At 40.5% G+C, this 22,704-nt stretch overlaps 1 protein-coding gene across 2 annotated transcripts in view; it reads left to right on the forward strand.

The window, feature by feature from the left end:
* The window catches only part of LOC117606284 (multiple PDZ domain protein), a 41,890-nt gene that overhangs the window by 15,924 nt on the left and 3,262 nt on the right, over positions 1 to 22,704 (forward strand). The window contains exons 9-30 of one of the 2 annotated variants that reach the window (XM_034328581.2): positions 5 to 163; positions 693 to 866; positions 1,017 to 1,236; positions 1,305 to 1,606; positions 1,727 to 1,954; positions 2,064 to 2,237; positions 2,797 to 2,958; positions 3,050 to 3,292; positions 3,410 to 3,640; positions 9,218 to 9,323; positions 9,387 to 11,124; positions 14,786 to 15,827; positions 16,793 to 16,897; positions 17,084 to 17,209; positions 20,464 to 20,610; positions 21,483 to 21,577; positions 21,647 to 21,851; positions 21,909 to 21,999; positions 22,055 to 22,251; positions 22,344 to 22,438; positions 22,519 to 22,585; positions 22,651 to 22,698. In XM_034328581.2, coding sequence (XP_034184472.2) covers positions 5 to 163; positions 693 to 866; positions 1,017 to 1,236; positions 1,305 to 1,606; positions 1,727 to 1,954; positions 2,064 to 2,237; positions 2,797 to 2,958; positions 3,050 to 3,292; positions 3,410 to 3,640; positions 9,218 to 9,323; positions 9,387 to 11,124; positions 14,786 to 15,827; positions 16,793 to 16,897; positions 17,084 to 17,209; positions 20,464 to 20,610; positions 21,483 to 21,577; positions 21,647 to 21,851; positions 21,909 to 21,999; positions 22,055 to 22,251; positions 22,344 to 22,438; positions 22,519 to 22,585; positions 22,651 to 22,698 — 5,955 coding nt within the window. The remainder of the gene's footprint in view (positions 1 to 4; positions 164 to 692; positions 867 to 1,016; positions 1,237 to 1,304; positions 1,607 to 1,726; positions 1,955 to 2,063; positions 2,238 to 2,796; positions 2,959 to 3,049; positions 3,293 to 3,409; positions 3,641 to 9,217; positions 9,324 to 9,386; positions 11,125 to 14,785; positions 15,828 to 16,792; positions 16,898 to 17,083; positions 17,210 to 20,463; positions 20,611 to 21,482; positions 21,578 to 21,646; positions 21,852 to 21,908; positions 22,000 to 22,054; positions 22,252 to 22,343; positions 22,439 to 22,518; positions 22,586 to 22,650; positions 22,699 to 22,704) is intronic. The other variant, XM_076693385.1, reaches the window with a different exon arrangement.

Consider the following 22,704-nt stretch of genomic DNA (forward strand, 5'->3'; position numbering starts at 1 on the left):
GCAGGATAATCGGCTACAGAGCGGGGACCATATATTGCAAATCGGAGATGTCAATCTGCGGGGAATGGGAAGCGAACAGGTCGCGGCGGTTTTGCGACAATCCGGCACACATGTACGCCTTGTTGTCGCGCGACCTGTGGAGCCCACCTCGCCGGACTACCAGGTATTCCATCCCCATTTAATAAAAAAAAAAAAATAAAAATGAAAGATTGAAATTCTAATTCGATGGATGTTTTCCCCTTGAAAAGTTCACGAAACAATTTGGAGATAAACAATGCCATTCGATTAAGATAAAAAAGAACGGAATCCTCATCTCCCTCTCCTCGCCTTTCTTACTTTTCGAAGTCTAATGAAATAGCTTGATCGAAACTCGCGTTAATTAAATGGGCAGCAGAGCGTTTTCATTAAATTATCGGAACTCGGACCGTTTGCCCGGTAACTGCTTTTATAATTGGACGCTCCATAACTTCCGGATGCATTATTAACTAGCGAACACTTTCAAATTACCGTTTTTTCACCTACTTTGTCTACTATCTAATATTTCAAACGAAACTGACTGTAAAAAAATATAGACAATACCCTTTGTCCATAGGAATTTCTTCTTTTCCTCTTTCTTTAATTGGGTTCCACCTATTACTCATAGCTTCGGACTCCAGATTCTAATCGGATTTTAATGGAATGTTGCATTTCAGGCACTCGGCAGCCACGCTCCGATCGTACCAACGAAGATTCTGGGTGACCCCGATGAGCTGGATCGCCACTTGGTGCACAGCGTGCCGGAGACGTACAACATGCGCCACGTCCAGGGTGATGCCACCTACGACAACGGCTACATGTACTCTCAGGAATCCGACGTTGAAATGCACGTGAGTATTGCCGATATGATTGATCCTGAAACAGAAAAACAATCGTATTAGTTTTGAAAGATAAATTTAAATTCATATCGGTATTATCAGTAATAGAAGGGCATTTCGCCAGATGCGAATTGCATTTAAGTTGTAATTTTCGATTCGTAGGCAAGACCAGGTCTCATCATGGACGTAGTACGCAATCCAATGCCAATTGGAGCGATGCCAGTGATACCGACGGTTCCGGTGCAGATTCCGGAACTTCCGGTCCTCACCATGGACACCATCGACGTTAATTCACTGCCAGAAATGGAACGTTTCACCGTTGAGCTTAAAAAGGACATTTACGGTCTTGGGATCACTATTGCTGGATACGTATGCGAGAAAGGTAAACCCATCGAGTAAATTAGGTTTCCAGTTCTAACAGCTCTACAAGATTCCATGGTGTTTTCACAGAGGAACTGTCTGGTATTTTCGTGAAGAGCATCAGCGAGGGTAGCGCGGCGGACTTGAGCAACAAGATCCAAATAAACGACAGGATAGTCGAGGTGGATGGCCATTCATTACAGGGTTACTCGAATCACGAAGCTGTAGAGGTGTTAAGACGCACCGGGCAAACAGTAGTTTTATGCCTGGAGAGATATCTACGTGGACCAAAATACGAACAGCTTCAACAAGCAATCGCGGCCAGTGAACTGAGACCACCTCAACCAAGTTCCCCCTCTATTACGAGCCTACCAAGTTTCCCCATTAGCGCTGTAAGAATAAGAAATTAACTTCAACTTGTCCTTATCCTCTTTACTAATTCATTCGTTTACAGTTTAATGTCCGCCACGTATAATTATTCACACGTTGCGTCTTTAATTATTCTGTTACAGGACGGAGAAACAACCACTGAAATAGAACCGGAAGGAGAATCGCATACGACTGTGGACAGTGCGGTTTTGCAGGAAGGAGGCGAACGCGAAAGAGTCTCAGAGGAACTGGACGATGCGGCCAACGTGGAAGCTTTATTGAGCGACCCATCTAGTGAGCTTACACCCCAAATTCGAGCTGCTATTAAGGCCAAATGGCAGAAAATCGTCGGTCCAGATATAGAGATCGTGGTATGTAAAGGGGAAAAGTCCTCCACTTAATCTTGGAAGAACCTAGAGAAAATCCAGGAAGACCCTAATTTAGTTTCTAACAAAAATGTTCATTGTCTATCCTGAACAGGTAGCACAGTTGAAAAAATTCACAGAAGGTAGCGGTCTTGGAATAAGTTTAGAAGGTACAGTCGACGTGGAGAACGGGCAGGAAGTGAGACCTCATCATTACATAAGATCGATCCTTCCGGAAGGACCCGTGGGCCAGAATGGAACACTACGTTCCGGGGACGAATTGCTCGAGGTAATGTATCACTTTACTTATCTAGTACAGGAACTACTTCAAACATTAATTTTCCGTGTTAATTAACGCCCTCAGCACGATATTCATCCTGTGCCAACACAAACTTCGGTGTTGGCTTACTTCATCGATCAATGACTTTGTCTTCTATCCTCTACTTATTTACATTATAATTTTAATTAGAATGCTAATTTCTAGTTGCTTCTATGTTTTTCACTGCTCCACTTTTTTGAAAAATATTATTCAAGTAGGAATTATGTATTATGCAAATTTTATACCTACTATTCTATGTAAATTTCATGAATGGAAATTGCAAAAGGAATTTCTAAATTAATGTAGTCCATTAATAGAGCTTTAGTCTACGGTACAGAGAAATGAATGAGAAGCTTAATAAGGATAACGCTGCTGTACGTCCTCCATAAGCATTCGAGCAAACGATAACGGTGCCTAATATAGCTTAACTTTCTTAATTAGACAAGAATCACGACTCTTTGTGAGATTTAGAAGCCAGGCTAGAAAACAAGGTATAAAAAGTGTTTGTTTTCTATTTTATTTTTTAAAGGTGAATGGATATCGGTTGCTAGGCATCAATCATATGGAAGTAGTTAGCGTGCTCAAAGAATTACCTATTCATGTTCGAATGGTTTGTGGGAGGAACATCGCCTCGCAGGATCCTTTGTGCCCCATCGACACTGCTCAACACCAGGCTGCATTCCAAACTAGAGTAGGTACTCTAGAAATGAATTAAAGGGTACCAGGCATCGATACTGTCTACAACAGTCGTAACTGCTGTGCTTGCAAAATTTGTTTTACAGAGCATTCTTGGGGGATCCCTGCAAAATCTTTTACCAACGATGGATCGTTTGGTTAAAGCCAAATCCGATGGTTCCTTAGCATCAACAACGACTACAGCCACGGTTACGGATGCTAGTTTGAACAAGATGAAATCGCGTTCCTTGGAACCGTTGACCGGCCTCGCGATGTGGAGTTCCGAACCACAGATCATTGAACTGGTAAAGGGAGAACGGGGCCTTGGGTTCTCGATATTGGATTATCAGGTATTCCTCCTTAAACTTATGAGAATCTACAATCTATTAAAGATCCGAGGAAAGTGTGCTGTAGCCTCCAGGTAGGAAACAATTAAGTTAATCAAGTTTATCCGTTTGGTGTTCCAGGATCCAATGAACCCCAACGAAACTGTGATAGTAATAAGATCGCTGGTGCCTGGAGGCGTGGCTCAGGTGGACGGGCAATTAATACCTGGCGATCGGCTTCTGTTCGTGAACGACATAGCCCTGGAGAATGCGACGCTCGATCAAGCGGTGCAAGCGTTGAAGGGTGCACCAAAGGGCACCGTTCGCATCGGTGTGGCCAAGCCGTTGCCCATCCCAGACAGTATTGTCCAGGTGAGCGATCAGGAGGATCAGATCGAACCGAGCGTCGATAGGGATAACGAGACGGCCGCGTGTTCGATTATGGATAGCCATAAACAGAGGCGAGAATATTTCAGGGAGCGTAAAGTGAACGTGACCGAACCTCCTCATCATATGGATTTGATCGAGGGATTAAAACATCAGCACAATCTTGTCAAATCAGAGAGTTTCTAACTGGGCTTCTTTCATTCTCTTCGAAACAATTATTCAGCCTCTGTTTCAATGGACTCTCGCTTCCTCGCGATTCGCGTGTCTTCGAGACGATCGACTGTAATCGTGGCTAGACGTTCGTACGATCGATCGATCGCATTTTTCTCCTAGCTTCTCTCGGTTTTCTTTCGTCTTCTTACTTTCTCGCGTTAATTTGGGATCAAAGAAGAAGGTTCGAAGGTTCCTGGAGGGTCAATGAACTTTTTAGGACCATTTTCTCGCGAGTTTTACATTCGTTATTGATTCTTAACACGTTCTGTGCTGTGTATTCAGATGGACCAAGGATACTATTTCATTTAAAAGAATCTTTTTAATTTATCTTCTTTTATGAGAGAACTAGGTCTCGTAAATTTGCAGTTAATTACCCAATGGAGTTGGAGCAATTACAGTATTTCAATTTCAGCATTTCATGTAGTACGTTGCATTGAACGTGTTAATCAGTTTTTAATGTTTCAAAGAGTACTTAATTTAACTCATCAAGTATGTATTAACGATACTGAGCAAGTACTTACTTAGAATATATTTTTAGTGATAGAAAAACGCTCAAGTATAGTTTTATTAGAAAATAGTTTTGTTATTTTAAACTTTAAAGGAACCAGAGGAGTTGAATTTGTCATCATTTGATATATTATCATTGGGATAAGTTAATTTTTCGTTAAAGTCCCTATTGTTAGATTTCTGTTTCGATCGGTTCACAGGCTACCGTTCAGCTTGCGGCGTTTACGAAGTTTGATATACAATTACGGCACAAAATCTTCTTAATCGATGCTATAATTATTGAATTTATACAGTGGTAAAAGAGATCATGATTTTGTAAAATAATTCATTATTTTTTCCAACATTATGATACAATCTAACCACTGTACAAAGTGGGTATTTGTAGCATTTCGATTAAGACCGTAAAACTGACTTCTTTTTCTCTTTTTAAAGGACGATATAAGACTGCTTGTTGCTGACCAGCACAAAAATTATTACCTAATTTTATTGTCTTCGATAGATATATTTTAGCGTGTTGTAGACAGTTGATCTTTATACAACATTTACTGCGGCAATTACGATATTTTTTTTGCGTGTGAAAACATAATTGATAAGCTGATTGATGAAACTTTTACAGCGTGTATGAATAATAGATAATAAATAGGGTGCCGTACAGGTTGTTATTTTTCTTTTTTGTTTATCATCCATCAGAACCCTCGTTTCCCTTCCTTATTATCTTTTCTTTACTTTTTATTTTTATAGTCTTATTACGTTCACCTCTTTTTTTAGTTCTTATTTGTGTTGTTTTTTTGAGTTAATATTATTATGAATTTTTAAGGAGAATAAATAGAAAACTATCATAAGGGTGATCAGCGACCTGCGTTGTAAATTTAAGTTTCGTCAAATTACTGAAAATTATACGACTGCCACGATTGCTCGCGTGAATTATTCAATCAACGAGCATTGATCTTTGACTTGAGACAAAAATTTGAAGGGAAGAAGAATTGTTCGTGTTACAAGTTCACTTGAAGGTCCGAGTTATCGATCGCTGAAAGGAAGACCCTTACTCTGTGGTACAGAACTCGGAATACCAAGTTAGAAACTTAACACTTTAACGGCCAGTGACTTTGATACTTCGCTTTTGTCTCATTTTATCAGATCTCTGTGGATATTGATAATTTTGTAGCTCGTCAATGTGGTAGGCAGGGATAGAGAAGGGTGGGAAATACAACATAAATCTTTGTGTCATTAAAAGAGAAAAGAAATGTACGCGTGAAGTAGGGCTGTAAAACTGGAATTTTTTCCTAACAACCCCTCTGTGAAGATAGAGTCGTGTGAAATCTAAATTGTGCTATTATCGCGGATGAATTAAAAACGAGCAACCATCGGGAGTGATAAGTAAGTACCGAATCAAACACGATTGTAATAGTGAATGAAAGTTGCCTGGTAGAGTAGCTGAACAGAACGAATTATTCTTCTTTCATTATCCTGTGCAAACTTAGCCTCGTTCGACTCACAGAAAACATAACACACAGTCACACCTGTAGTCGGAATCGTAACATAGTTATGCCTCTTTAGGTGGCTATCATTTCTACCTCTTTAACGCTTAATCGTAGGATTTATTTATCATTTAAATATTTTACTCTACGTAGTATAGTATTGCTTCTATAGCTGGCAAGACGTGCCACTTACAGAGGCACTTAATTTACCTATCTTTGTTTTAGAAATTTTTAGTTTTTTCCTATTCTTGTTTTCCTTTACTGTGTATCTTACATTTGCGAAGATGAAAAGAGAGAAGGGAAGAATGTTAAAATTTGATTTTTTTGTTTTATTTTATAAAGCCATAAAAATAAGAAAGAAAGAAAAAATAGCGATAACTCGTGTAGCGAGAAGCCCTTCGAGGTCTTGAAAAGAAAAGAAAAAAAAAAGCGAACAACCGATAGTAATTGAATTAAAAGGCAAAAAAAAGACAATGGCAAGTAGAAACAACCATCGAACGATTTATTCGTCCATGATGTCTCTCTTTGTCTCTCTTGATTATCCACCCCTATTGTACCTGTATTTCTCTTTTTTCCCGTCTAGAATACTACCCTTTCACCTATCGTAGTGTTATACTACTAGAATTCCACTATTGTCTATTAGCGATGGGATTGATTGCCTTTTTTAATATTTTAAAGCTCTGAAATTAATGTGTCTAGAAATAAGTTCGTTGTAATAGCGAACAAGGGTGAAATCCCATCGCTACCGTCTACTACTTACTGGCACCTTTCTTCACTATTATCAAAAGGCTGTTCTCGCGTCTGAGGATCAATACGTTTATCACCACTGTTACTACCAAACACGAGGACACTGTAGTGTATACGAATTATACCGTGGTATTACTCTTCTCGACTAGTCGTCCAACGAGCAAACGTAGAAAAGCCTTAACTCGATTCCTAGCTGGATACCTGCCCATTTTCTTACGTAACATTACAGTCGATTCTCCTGCAGACCTCCTTTTCTTTCTTCTACCGCGAGTTCGCGAGTGCGTATAGTTGGTGGAAACGATGTAGTTACGCGATCGTGAAATTTTTATTATTACGTGTCTCTGATCAATTAGGATGGCGATAGTGGTTCGTTACTTGTGAGAGTATGAATCGTGATTTTCTATACAGTGGCTGCAGTTAACGATCACATTGTTCAGGGGAAATGAAAATTACCAATGAAGGTGTATGTACTTTGTTTCGAGGAACTTACGAAATTTTACAGTGACCTTTTTACAGTGTTACTGTAAAACTTTGAAGAATTTCCAATATTTACAGTGTATATTTCATTTTTTAAACAACCTCTACATTTATCAGTTTCTGGGATATTTTCCACCGACTACATTGTTTCCACCGACTATACGTGCGTAATGCGATGCGTTTAAAGCGGAGTCTCGAAGGCACGCGATTCTAATTAATTAATTACGAACACACCGGTCATCTTCATACTTCATTATCGTTCAAACAGTCTAAGAAAAAAAAAAAACATGAGAATGTTCCAAATTTTTCGAAATTATCCTATACTATATTCGGTATTCAAAGAGTTCGCATTAGGAGGGAATGCTCGCGTCGCGATTTCTTTTTTTTTTCTTTTTTTTTCTTTCTATTGCTTGAATTGTTGTCAATTGTTTAAGATTTGTTGTCGCGCGTTCCCGCTACTAATTCGGCTATTTCATTTTTCATTTTCAGGGCAATGCTTAAACGTCCAGACCGGAAGCAAGTTCGATCACAATTTGCCGCAGTTAACCGACCAAAGAACGAACGAACAGAATTAATTAAGAGATTATCTATATCTATATACAATATACATACACACAGTCATATATTATCTATATACAATGTGCTCGTTTATGACCGTTTTAATAATAACAATGATAATTCATATCCGAGAGCAATGACCAATCATGATGTAACATTATACATGGGTGTTTTTCTTTTGCCTAAAACACGTGTTCTTCGTACAAATACCCTTCAATTAATTCCCCCAATTTAATATGTTATCGTTTTAAAACAGCGTGGAATTATTATATTTTCACGTTTGTTAGAATACTCTATAATTTATGAAAAATTTTTCGATTCGAATTTTATAATCAATAGGTAAGTTTTAAAGGATTTTTCGAAGGAAAAAAAAAGACAACTGTAAATTGAAAGTTGCTATGCCAATCTATCGTACTAGTCCTATATGAATTAACTCGTCGAAACTGAACAGGAATGTGGCTATTCGATGAAAAAGGTGAGAATAAAAGAAGAAGTCTTGTTTGACTCGTGATACTCTTCGTCTAATGAAAATGCTGTTCTTTTTTCGTTTTTATCCGAGGGGATGTCGGCTTCCATGGGGACAAAGAGACCAAGATCGAAGCATTGTTAAGAGATAAGACTGTTTAAGTAGGCAATATCCCTTTGAACCTGCTCTCTTCTCGCTGATACTCTTTCTTCAACCCTTTGTTCACCTCTAATATACCAATTTACAAGTGTTTGATTTTGGAAAAATTAATTTTTGGTATCGAAGGGTTGAAAATACATCTGTACAGTTTGTACGTGTACATAGAATTGCTTTCGAAATCTTGTATCTCCCTCTTGGTGTCCTAAGGTGTTTGTATTCTTAAACGATAGTTTTTTAATTGATTGGGGAAACACGAAAATTTTGGATCTAATTTTGACAGCATAGTAAAATAAATGAAAAAATACGTGAAGTAGCTTTAGTTAAATAAGAGGACAGGTTGCACCGAGTTGCAGCGTGTCTGATAAGAGTAGTGCCAATTATCCAAAGCACTAATGTATTTGTTCACTTTATCGCCTTATCGATACACGCTAGATGATAAGAGTAAATTAGCCCATTCGCAGGAAATAAAAAAATGAAGGGATAAAATGGGTGTAGTACAAATAGCGATGTAAATAGTAGTTAGGAAAAAATTTTTCTATAAATGTTTTCAACTTGTTGCTTCAGTCTAACTCTCTGCGTAAATACTTGGAACTATTTTTGTACCATAATTTCCAGTTTTACTGCTCGTTGAGTGCGTATTTTCCGCTTTTGAACAAAGATGCTGCCAATGATTGAATTAATTACCCATATGAAAATTTTGCTTCCAACTATTTCTAATCGTTAATCGTTGGCGGTATCTTCACACCCCCGATTCTATCGTCTTACCTGAATATATTATTAAATTTCGAGGCTAGCTACTGTATCGTCTTGAGAGTAGCGCTTTTGTACCCCGATTTTTCGCGATTTCTCCCTCCCTGTATCGCGATCGAGGACCGCTAGACAATTATAATCGTCAATGATGTTAATCGTTTCATTTTTCTCGGTTCTTTTATGTCCCGATGGCCGATCCGACGGCAGAGGGTGCCACCGATTTGTCCCGTAAGGCGCAGCAAAAGCTTCCCCAACGAAAGCGAAACTACCGATCATGCAGCCGAGCTCGAAGATTTCCTCTCTTCAAGATCAGGTATCTAGGGTCGTCTTCCTATTTCCTTTAGCAAACACCACATTATTTAATTCCATTGTTCAGGAGTAACAGAACTGTCGATGGACAAACCGGAAAGCGAGGAAGAAGACGAGCATTGGAAGGACGCATCTCCGCATACACCAACCTGCAGTCCGACCAAGCGTCCCCCAAAATCACTTCACGGTCTGAAATCATCGAAAACCGTGGAAGTGGAGGTTCACGAGTTCCAGGCCACCAGTCCTCTCCACGAAAAGGACGTGATCATACTGGAGAGTGGTGCCACGCCGCCAAGTCGGAAGTTGGCCATGAAATACAGTCAGGACGTGGCTCCGAAGGTGAAATTAAAGGAAGAAACTGAATCGTCAAAGGAAAAAGTGCCTGAAACAGTAACTCAATTGCCCAAACCAACCGATCAACGTTCTGTCGCTGAACGAAGAAGAAGTTTGAGACGCATGGACTCCGAAGATCGGATGTCGACGTCCAGGGAGACCTTGAACAAGTCGGACCTGGCTGACAAAGGCGCGAGGAAGAAGATCTTCAAGAAGAAAGACACGGATCGCGAGAGGAGATCTTTTAGAAGGAAGACCGAAGAAGCTGTCGAGTCGCCGGATGGTAGAGCGGAACCAGAGGATTCCAGGAAGAGGTGGGAGGTTGAAGAGGTCGTAACTAGATCTAGGGAGGAGAGGAAGAGCCTCAGGGAGCAGGAGTGTATCGACAGGGTGACGGAGTTCCTGACGAAGCACAGTGTCCTTTGCTATTCCGATTCAGCTCCAGGCACTGTGCCGGAAGTCACCCCACGCGAGACCCTACAACGTCCATCCACTTTAAAAGAACCCGAAGAAACACCTAGTCAAGTGCAACCATCGGAAGAATTATCCAAGAAACTGAGCGAAGATGGAATTCAGAGGTTAAAGACTCCTGACGAACCTGCGAAGACACCATCCTCCATCGAATCTGAAAAACCTGTAGCTACTCCAACAATTCCAAGTAGGACAGCTTTGGACAAACCTGTAGGTGGTACAGAGGACACAAAGACCTTGGTAACTAGTCCAGAGACAGAAACAGCACCGGTCAAACGAAAGAGTTCAATGCGCAAGAAACCAGCCATCTTCTCCAGGGAATCTTCCAGGGAATCTCTTTTGGACGACGCTAAAAAGGAGGTCAGAATACAAGAAAACGTGGAGGAGATCTTCTTTGAGGATGTGAGCGAACAGGTGTCTGGGGTATTGCCGGAAGTGCAGCTGGTGAAGGCGAGAATCATCACTGCGGAAGAAGCAGTGGCCAACAGAGTAGACGAGCCTCAGACTAGGATCGAAATTCACTCGCCACCGGAAGTGGCCACTGTTCCTGACTCTGTCAGAGTGAAAAGTGGCCGGGTACCTTCACCGGAAACTGTGAACATGTCCCATTTGCAGTTGGTCAGCCTGGCTAAGTCCACGTCCGAGAATACCTTAGTGGAAACTGATAAGAACGAAGACAACAAAGTGTCGGTGAGAAATATCAAGACTGAGATCCTGCTGGATTTGTCCAAAGTCACGGACGTTAACGACGAGACGGAGAACTCTGTTGATGAAGAGAGGAAGGAGCGGAGGTTGAGCAGGACAGGAAGCGAGGGCTCTAAGAGGGCTGCACTGAGGGCACAGGCGAAGCCGAAGGAACGAGATGGATTTAAGATCGGGAGTTTGGCTCAACCCGACGAACCGCAACTGACGATCCTTTTGGAAAATGCCGCCATTCAGAGAAGGAAGAAACTGACGGAGGGAAGAGAGGACAGCGTGGCTGGAGAACAGCAAACTAAAAGGTAAGCGGTTGCTAATGAAATCGCACGTATTTTTAATGCAAAGGGAAATATTAATTTTTGAAAGCAAGATACGAATTAATAGATTGCCTTTTCGCGTACAGCCACATTGATCTAAATAATCTGGAAAAAGGCTTCGAATGTCGATTAATGGACATTGTTATTTCCTATGCAGCTTACCGTCTGGATTACACGATCGTTCGTCGAAACCCCGAGAAACGCGCACAATTGGTTGGAAATGTAGGTCGACTGGAATACCATACAGTGTTTCGCGACCCGAAAATTCGATAACCACCACCCCTTTCGTCTTTTTACCGTTCGATCGCGAGGGGGAACTAAAATAGGCCCCGCTAATCAATCGTTTTTCTTCTTGACATTAAACGTCTCGAACCTCTTTCCCCTTCTATCTTCAATCCTACCCTTTCGAACCTTCTTCTCTTTAAATGTCGAAAGCTATCGAGTTAAAGAACGAATTTTACGATTTCTAGCATTATTTCCGACGTACTTTACACGCTGTTTGTTTTATGCCGAACTTTATGGGTTAAGGAAATCTTTCTTAGACCGGTGGATGTTTTAGAATCAGTGATTCTCGTAACATTGTATTTCTCTTTATTCAGGAAATTATTGCTGGACTACTTATACGATTTTGCTCGTATCAGGAAACACTGATTATCCTTCATTTATCTGCGGTAGACCGCGTTTCTTCGTAAGATGGGTGTTCGACTCATCTTTGGAATTCCCCATAAATAATAATCCTTTAATTTGCTAAAAAGAAATTCTTCAATATAAAATCAGTCTACTTTTAACTGTACGAAAAAAATCAGGTCTCTTAAATCTGACCGCGATACATCTTCGCCAATCTTTCACGAAACACTCGAGAAAAGAGATTCAAACGAAAGAAGTAAGAATAAAAGGCAAAGAAAACACGGAGCTCGGAAGCAGGTGAAAAGAAGACGGATCGGGCGAGGTAGTAGATGGCAGGAAAGTGGGTTAAAGGAAATAGATAGCGTCGCTGCAGTAAACCGGAAACCAAGCACGGAATATAAATATAGAAAAATGCAGCCATCGGGCAATAGACGAGCTCGGTAGACGAGACGATAAAAGATAAGGACGAGGTGGTACGAACCGCAGAACGATGGCGAAAAGAAGAGAAAAAGAAAGACTACGAATACCATCGAAACAGACAGAGAAACGTTATAGCTAAAGGCAGTCAAAGGAACAAAGACGCGTTTCTATAGGATTTTTCAAAAAATCATTCCCTACATTTCGAAATTTCGATCGAAGTCACCTCCACTCAGATTAATGATCTCCCTGATCTGTCCTAGCTGTAAAATATGTTGCGATTGAATGCCTTCTCAAGAGAAATCAACAACCCTATCACTGAAACGCTCTATAGAGAGCATCAGCAGTTAAACGAAGACGAGCAGAGTGATCGAAGGAAAGAAGGAGAAAAAGCTTTGCCGCAACGAAGCTGGTCGGTCGGTACTTGCTCCCACGCAGTTTTGCAAAGCTTTCCTAACTCGAACTCGCGTGGATTCGCGCGCACAGAAACGGGGAAATCTTTCTGTCTGTGTATGCACTCGTAGGGGAGTACTCCTCGAGGTGGTTGCTCGCGATTAGTCGTGATTCGGACCGCCTAGCCTGATGTTCTTCATCGCGATATACAACGTGTAACACGTTGCAATCAGTGTGCGTTTGTTATATGTATATGCATTTGTGGTTGCCAGTGTGTGAATGCGCGTGCACGAGCCACGTTTCGTCTACACGCGGAGCGGACTGTGTTGTTTATTAGATCAGAGTAAGCCAGTTTGCAGTGACGCACGGCCGGCCAGAGACACGACAGTGAACACCTTGGCTTCGTTGTGCAACGTGACAGAGGTAGCTCTTCTTCAGCATTTTTTTATTTTTTTATTTTTTTTGTTTTGTTTATTGATTGATTGATTTATTTATTTATTTGTCGTTGAATTGCAGTGATTCGTAGTGAATGTTTAACAATTAACTCTTTGATTAAAGAGCGGAGAATTAAAATGTTCCTGTTGTGTACTGAAGTCGAAACAATTTTACTAATTAATCAATTTTATTGATTATTGATTACCAAGTAGAATCCTAAATTATTCGAAAAATGAGAGGAATACGGAAAGAATCCTGAAATATAGTTGCGCAGTGTGATTGGCTTAAAATTTGAAACACGTGAGTTGTTCGAGTGTTGATGCGATTTGGGGTATTATTCAAGAGACTTGATAATTTAATATTGGCAAATTTCACGTGTTCCGCTAGAATCATTAGTATTTTCTGTTTTATCGCACATTATATTTCGTTGCTTTGAGAAAGCAATTCAAACGCGAAAGGAAAATAATCTGATTTAGCGTGCGATTATAATTTCCCCGGTTTCGTATAGGTATCGATCGCGGTATTTTTTGACGATGACTAATCGTCATCGATAAATCGATCATCGGGGAATCTCGAATCTCGACTCGAGACATGCTTTTAATTCGTCGAAAAACAAACATCTTCCCGCGAGATCAAACATAGTGTCCATCGTGAATAATATTTGATAGAAATCATATTCGGACAGATTTCGTCAAAAACATACCTCCTTATTATTTTATTAACCAACTGATAAATAATCTATAGATTTTTTAAGAACTTTCATCATTTATTTTTGAAACTGGAGGTTTGTAAAAATTAGAATCATTCTTCTTGGAAAGAAATCGAGAAACGAGGAGGAATATGCCGTAAAATGTTAAAAATTTATCCAAGAGGAACCTCGTGATACCATTACTATAAATAAAGCACTTATATCATAAACTTCAGGCATAAAATATACGTTCTCTTAGAAAAGCTAATTCCACCGTGTATTCAAACACGACCATTTGATTGACTTACATATTCACGTCACATTAAAAAAAAACTTCAATTCGCGTTTAATCTTCTGAATGAAAAATAGCTTGCTAAAGAGTATGTATTAAAATGTGCCATTTAACCATTGATTTTTCACAATTTCCCGGTTGAAGAATTGGCAGGTATGTATATGGTTAAAAAAATAGCCTGAGATTCTTCTGTTTATCGTTCGGGAAAATGTATGGGCAAAAATTCCTACGACAAAACTGACAATAATGTGATTGTTAGAGCGCATTAAAACTCCATTATATAAGAATTACACACGGAGGGAACGTAACCGGTACACATTCGCCGGAGATTAAGCAGTGTTATTCGTGTGAATCGACTTGTTCGAAGTCGTAGAAAGCCTTTGCAATGGAAAATTAGAGCGAAATTGGCTTCTTTTGTCGCCAATTCGCGATATAATCGAGCAAGTTCAAGTATCAAAAATTTTGGAGTAATTAGGATTTTAGAATCTTAGAATATTAGGAAATTTTTTGCCATTCGACGAGCTCATCATCGAGCAATCGAATAACCGCAGCACGGCGTTAATCAGAAAAAAAAAAAAAAAAAGAAGTAAACCGAGCGATCGCCAGAATTAATGGGTCACCACGGAAGACCCTTGCATTCGCTGCTTTAGCGGATTCTTCTAGATCGAGGGAGAAGCCCTCCGCGCCGCTCATTACGAGCCTGAGGAGAGTTCGCTTCATTAGTCGCCACCATTCAATCTCTTTTTCCTCATTACTCTTCTTATTCTGACTCGCATTTCCTGTTTCTATCGAAGGCCAGAGGAGGCTAGCCCGAGGCTAGCGGACCAGCAAGTCGAGCTTCCTTCGAAGGACCGGGAAGCTGAAGATAAAGGAGAGGTAGGAGATTATGAGAGAATCCCGTATCAACAGAAGCATCCTCCGGAGGAATCTTCGTTCAAACCCGAAGAAGACAGGCTAATCAGCAAGGAGCATTCCCTCGAGTATCAAAGTCAAACGCTAGAGAGTCAATCGGATCGTCTGTTGCACGGAGTGCAGCTCTCCAGTTCGGTGGAGGAGTTGCTCAGGACCGTACCGGACAGTTGGCCTGGTCAGTTGGAAAAAAGGCTCGAGGAAGCGGAGCGTAGCTTCAAGGAGACCCAGTATTCGCCCAAGGAGAAGCTCGACGCCGAGACCCAGACCGAGCAAGAGACTAAAAGTACCCAGTGTAGCCCCGAACAGAGTAGGATAAGTCCTTCGGAAGTATCCAAGGACAGTCCACTGCACGTGGTCAGAGGATACTACCAGAGCCCTAGAAGAGAGGTACAGACCCAGACCCAGGGCGAGAGTAAAAGCGTCCAGTGTTGCCTGGACGAGTTAGGCAGTCTTTCCAAGACCCCAGACCTCGACGACTCATTCGACAGTCCGTCGAAATCGGAGAAGGAGTCCAAGAGCATCCAGTGCATCCCTAAGGACTTTTCTAGCCCTGACAAAGACAGCGTCGATCGAGAGAAAACTCTTCCAAGTCCGCGAAAAGAGGTCGAGGTACAGACCTACCAGGAGTCGAAAGCTATCCAGTGCAGCGATGACGAGCTTCTAGAAGCTGATCAACTCGAAGACGACTACACTGCGCGGCCAGTGCTTCCGAGCCAGAAGGCCGAGAGTTCGGCCTCTTCGAGTTCTGGATCACCCTGCAAGTTCTCGGCTGTGGTGTTTGTCGAGGAACGGCTCGATATGACGGTGACACAGAGGGATCACGAGGGGAACGTTAGCTGGTCGAAACATTGGGGTCCAGAGAGGCTGGTGGAGATCTTCAGGGAGCCGAAAACCAGCCTCGGGCTGAGCATCGTTGGTGGAAAGGTACGTGGTGTTGCACGGTTAAAAATAAAAGTTCGTGGTGGAGCGCGTGGGCGTAGACGTGTTTGGCTTTCGGACGTGTAGGGAGAGTTTCTGGGTTAACTAAGCCCTTGCAATGGATTCTGATTTCTTTATACGAGTTTTCCAAGATTTTCTATCTTTTTATAGAAGTCTAATCGTAAGTACCTTGTTCCACTTTTTTCAAGTAAACTTTATGAAAATTCTAGAAACACTTGGGGTGCGATTTTATCTGATTTTTCGAAAATGTTTTTAATGCCATTCTTCGCTGGTACGACATCAAACATACTCTCCTTCTGGTTTCATTAATTGCTCGGCTAACGATGTCGTGTACCGAGCTACTAATGGCACCACGTCGATGGCATTGCTTGTTAATTACAAGCAAGTACTACAGCACTGTAAGTGTAAGTGCATTAACGTTGCGATTGCCTTCGAGACGTCTAGCTAAGTGTCTAACGTAACAAACTTTAATTATTTTCAAGTGACAGGAACTTAAAATATTATATACAATATTTCTTCAAAGAAGCTGAAGACGATGACAATGAATTTTTTTATTATAAAACAACAAGATATTTTTATCTATTTCCAGCAAGTAGTTTGAAAATTCTTCTTGAAAGATCAATATAACCAGAGAACTGGTATTACGTAATATCAATTACACCTTCTGGATAATTTTAGAGAATAAACGTGCACAGGCCACTGGCCTACAAAAATTTATTTTTTTTTCTTCCAAGTAGAACGTTAGTAAGATGGTATATGCTTCGAAGAATGTGTTACAAAGAACAGACTTTACACCTATAACACAAAGGTCAAAGATCGTCACGTTCATGGTCATTTTATCAAAGAGAATTGTACAGCAAATACAACCTTTGTATTTCCATTGTATTCGTTAAGTAGAATGTAATTTTGATTGTTCAACTTTGTTCGAGGCTGGTTGAAATGTGTTTCAGGTCGACCTGCACAATGGCAGCTCTAGTAAATCACAAAACATATCTGGGATATTCATTAAGAACGTAATACCGAACAGTCCGGCGGGAAGAACCGGTGAATTGAAGGTATAAGTATTCTTATTAGGTTGTAAAAGTAATAAATTTTACAAAATGTCAAAGCGTCGAAGTTTGGAAAATGAAAATGAAATTTTAATTGTTACGTCGACGATCCATCATCCCGGGGAAAAAAATAAATACCTATTAATAACTTTTGCAGACAATTTGTTATTAACAAATGATACGTTATTCTAGATCGGTGATCGAATAATAGAGGTCGATGGCGTGGACCTGCGACATAGTACGCATGAACGCGCAGTCGAGGTGATACAAGCAGCCGGAAATCCTGTTCGTCTTCTCGTCCAGTCTTTGGTGCACCTGGTGAGACCTCGCCACGACCAGGAATACCTTTTCACTTTCCCAAACTTTCAAAGATTTAATGCACACGCTTCGCAATTAATGCCCTATTCATTTTTTATTTTATTAACCGCAAATAGAAACAAAACTACAAGAATCTAATATTTTTCCAATTTCCAACTCCTATCTGTTTCCTTCTTTTTTTCATTCGTTTAACTAGGCGAGAGTTTCGTGCAGCACATTCTATCAATTTAACTCTAACCTTGTTATCCTGCACCTTTAAACGCTTTCATCTCGTTCGTTGTTTAATTATTTCCACGGTATTTTCTTGGTTTCATGATTGTTAAATATTTCAAGCACAAAAAAATGTTAATGCACCTTTTATTTGCAACGAGATCTCTGCTTTTTGCACCTTTTAATTGCAAAGATATATGAATAATTTCTTTTCAGAGATACCTAAATTGACAAATTGGATTTCTAAAGAGTACTAACTGAATTTCATGTTAGAAAATTGTAAATGTTTTTACTCTAACACGAGACCGTCGTAGGTGTAGCGAATTGCAACCAGTTTTGTGTCATGTTTCTAGTTGTAATCTGGTACGGAACAGCTGCGATATACACAGACTGACGCGTGTAAAATTCACGACTGGCGTTAATTCCATCTCTTGTTTTTTCGAACGAGAAGTTTTTTTTTTTGGTGCAACAACTTTCAACAACTTTCAAATGATTTATCAAAGGAAATTATAGATTGAAAAAGAGTAATCAAGCCAGAATCATCTTAGGTATCGATCAGTTCGTGGCTTTCTCATCACCAGTTGAACTTATCCTATACAAACAACTTCTAATGTTTGTTGGATAACGCTTGTACACAATTTTCATGGTGAAACATCCGTAGAAAGCCGGATTTCCAAACGTCAGATAAGCTACTAGAATCCTTCATAAGTTTCAATATCGAATACAATCCTCGACGACAGTATAGAATTTTCCAAAGAAATGTCACTATTTCCCGCCAAAAATTCCACTTTCCTCTCGAATTTTAACAAGGACTCCATCGAATCCATATGAAATTAAAGAGACGAGGGAGAAGGGTGTACGAGGGTGAGAAAGCTGGTGACAGACATAACGGGACCAACGACAAAAAAAGAGACACGTGGGTACAGCCATTATCGGAACATCCAGTGTACGGTGCATCGAGGTCGAACTTTCCAATAAAGCCGGGGGCATGTGGGGTGCGAAGGGGATAGAAACGGCGTGAAAGGCGGTACAGAACGAGAATCATGCAAATCAGAGCGAAGAAAGGGTGTACCAGGAACAGGAATCGGTGGAAATGCTTTTGTTTTCATCGGTTTCGGGTTTCAACCGGGTTGCGTGTTGATTGGAGGCTTGCTAGGGGATGATTTAACACCTTGCGTGTTACTTTTGTTTCCTCGATAGAAGGGTGTTTCGCGGGTAATATTTATTTTTCAAAAGATTAAACATTCTGAAACAAAACTCACCCTTCGACGCGAACGAAGCATCTCTCTGATTTTTCTCTCCGTATCGGAATGAAAATGAAATTCTGAGAATATAGAGTGAATCGTTGTGAAAATTGGACGCGACTGAAGGATCGAGAGGGTATAGAATAAAGAGGATGCAGAATGGGGTTGGTTGGAAGGAGGAGAGAGAGTTGGTAGCAGGATAGAAGGGGGATGGTTCGCGATCGGCAATGAGTCGGGGATGCTGCGGTTTGTCGGAAAGTGTGGATTACGTCGTTGCAACGTCCATCACCGACACCATGGGCCATCGACACCCCTTCCAGCTGCACCAACCCCCTCTGATCAACGTCGTCCACCTTCTCTCTCGCTCGTGTTATATCGACGGGCGCAGTTTCATACACGAAACCGGCTGGTAGACGTTGCTTCCCTCGATACCGTCGCGATGCATCGTCTCTTTGGACGTAAATTCGTCTCATTCGTAGTACGTTACCTCCTACAACCACACATACACGCACACTACCAATTTTCTCTTCGTCCAATTAATTTTGGAGAACCTGCTTTCTTTTTTTTCCTCTCTCTCTCTCTCTCTCTCTCTCTCTTCATTTTGGATGAGTGATTTTTGTTGGTTTACTTCTGAAGAAGGTTCTTGGTTCTTTTGATAGTGCTGAAGGATTTTGGAGAACATTTGGAGGATTTGTATACACAACTGAATAAAGTAAGAGACACGTGTTTTTCTTTTCTGTTTTTCATTTTGAGAGTTTTATAAGCAAAATTCTCTGGAATCAAAGGGGAAAAATAGTTCTTTAATTCCCTAATTACTCAAGAAGACAATTTTATGTTTTAAACTTGAGTTATAGCAACTCAATAAAAATGAAAGAAAGAAAAAGTAGGATACGTGTCTCTTATTTCTGGTTGCTCTACTTTTCGCAAGATTTATTATTACAGCTTGCAAACTCTGTCCTCCTCGAACAGACCAGTTTTATTAAACACGCGATCTATGTTCTCTAAACCGGACCATTTGTTTATCATAACTATAATTTCGGTCTACAATGTTTTAAACAGTCAAATTTACAGTCACAATATTTTGGCCACGAAAAGCAATGGACTCGTGTGTGTGATTTATTAAACGTATATGGTGTACTTTGTTATAATTTCGGTGATTTATCAACTCGTTTTATACTGACTTTTTATTTGAACATAAGTAAATTCCTCTATTCGTAGGTAGACCCTTAATTTTTAATCAACGTCTTATTTAAGCGATTCACAGATCCTTGAGCCCAGTCAGTGAAATGGAACTTGCCTCGAATGATCAATTAAAATAAAGTTGTATTAATAGATCGTGAAAATAAATAGATAATCGATGAAGATTCGTGTCGGTGAAACGAATGTGGTCTGAAAAGTCTATTGATCAGTCGAAGCAATTCAATGCAAGTCTCGTACACTTATTAATCACATTTCTAAGAGCGTATCACTCGCTTCGACGACGACGACGATCGAACTCCTATTGATTGTGCTTTTTTTAATAGACACTCAATAGGAAATAGTGACGAGTCAATTAGCATTTTTCAAATTAGACATTTCGGAATGTTTGAAATGTTCCAATGATCAAATTGCTCGTAAATCTACGTGACAAAGAGAATGAAATGGCCATCGCTAAACGAACGGATTCCGGAAGTTCCGCTTCGCCACACGTGGCTCCGAAATAGCACCTGGGATCTATTGAAAGTTCTCTAGCGAGTGATCCGCTCATTTACGCTTTTCGCTCCGTCGAAGGATATTTAAGTGGATCGATTGTGTTTGCAGAACAACGAGAACGACACGGATGGCCAGGTGGACGAGGCAGGAAGATTGACAAGGAAACACAGCGGTAGGAGCCGATCCGGAGCACCCACGGGATCTTTTGGACAGAGAACGTCTCCTGTCAGATCCACCACGCCGGAAGCGACACAGGTGGGTCGTTCTTTTTTTATATTTATAAATAATTCTCAAGAATACCACTCCATTCTTGTCACAATTGAATTGAAAATTTCAACCGAATAGAGCAACAATCGAGCAGTAATTGAATCGAACGGTGCAATTAGCTAATGGCTGGGAGAGAAAATAGGCGAAAGGAAAAGAGGGAAGTTTGTTCGATACCGAGGTGCGAGGAAAAGCGCGGGAATCGGACGTGTTCGATTGTGTTCGATGTAAATTAATTCGGTCAACGGAATCGATTGTTATGACTTCGGGTCGACGCGACGGGAGAGCCCGTGAAAAGTGGATGATTCTGTTTTCGGTCCGTTTCGTTAGCGATGGGTTAAAATACGCTTGGAATATCACAGCAATATTGTTTGAAAATTTCCAAGGCTATTAAATTATTATATCTATCAAAGAGCAATACGATCGAACATTTTTATAAAAAAGACTGAATCGCTAAAGAATTTTTCGAAAAAAGATATTGAACAGTTAAGATATCGACACGCGAGCACTGTGTTAACAATTTTAGAAAATCTGATCGTTTCGCGGAATTAATATACGTAAAAGACGTATTTTTGCTCGTCGATTCGATATAGAACGATGCTGGTGGCAATTGATCGAATATCTAAGTTTGTTCTGGCTGCCAACAAATGTATTCTAAAACGATCAACGCGTGTTTTCTCGTGTTCGAAACGTGTCGAAGGAAGTTGCAACATTTAGATGTTTGAAGGCTGTCGATCGGTTTACAGGTGTTGATTTTTATAACATTTCTTACAATGCTGTTTAACCCCAACGGACTGACTGAAATAATTATACATAAATTTTGAATAATTTATTATAAATGTATAATTATTTTATTGCGATAGGGTTCCGAATACGGAGATAAACAAAGTAGCTCGAGATCAGATTTCAGAAGGCAAAGTACAAGAGCCTCAGATGGCGCTGGATCCAGTTCGCGAAGGTAAATTAATTAGCTAATTAATTAATTAATAGCTTTAAATACGAGTAATTGAAATAAACGATCGTATAGATCCTCCATGAAAAAGTCAATTCGAAAGAAGGCGCCGTCACCGCCTACCAACCCCGGTATTTTACGAGAAGTGAGCGAAGAGAAGGAGGACCACCATGTCTCGAAACCGGAAGAACCCCCAAGACGGAAGTATTCTTCGGATGAGAGCTCGGAAGAAGACACGCGCGAGCTCGAGGGAAACGTTTACACGAAGGCTGGCGTGGAGGTACTAAAATAATTTAAGAGAAACTTTTCTTATCTTTTGAAAAACGTTCTTTCCTAGATCTCGAGGAAAAGTGCTGGGAACGTGAAGCGTAGCAAAGCGGAAATCGAAGCGGATCCTGAACAGGAAGACGAGTTCGGTTATACGCACAGTACGTAAATTATTAAATTAATATCCTACTAAAAATTAATTGATTCTCGTTACAGTGAAAGTGCAAAAGAAATACCATTCGATGGGGCACAAAGTGTTGATGGTCAAAGTGGAAAAGGACAGACGTGGTTTGGGTATTTCGTTAGCAGGACACAAGGATCGAAACCGGATGGCAGTGTTCATTTGTGGCCTTAATCCAAGGGGTTCAGCTCACAAAGGGGGCGAGCTTGTTGTCGGTGATGAAATACTCGAGGTGCGTATTTTCCAATTTATTTTCCTTTCTTTCTATCTCTGCTTCACTTTTATCTGTTCTGATGTACGCTAATTACGTTTGAATATCTTTAGGTAAATGGCCGCGTATTACAAGGACGGTGCCATTTGAACGCATCCGCCATGATTAAAGGCATGGCTGGTACGACCTTCAAAATTGTCGTTCTACGGTAACGTCATACTGTTTCTGTTCGTGTATTTCGACACCTCTGATGAAATTAATTGAAATTGTATAACCCTGTGATCGCAGGAGGAGCGCGGCCCTTGACGATATCGCCGTGAAGCCAATTGTTCAATTTCCTCCATCGCTGGAAGAGGTAAGCCCGTCGTAGATGAACAATCGTAAAGATGTTTCTTACAAGAATATTATTTCTTGTTATAGAACACGTTCAACCAGTACAAAGGTGTGCGGAATATACCGGTGAAAAAGGCAAGT

Source organism: Osmia lignaria, chromosome 1, assembly GCF_051020975.1.
Source record: "Osmia lignaria lignaria isolate PbOS001 chromosome 1, iyOsmLign1, whole genome shotgun sequence".
Classification (NCBI taxonomy): Eukaryota; Metazoa; Arthropoda; class Insecta; order Hymenoptera; family Megachilidae; genus Osmia; species Osmia lignaria.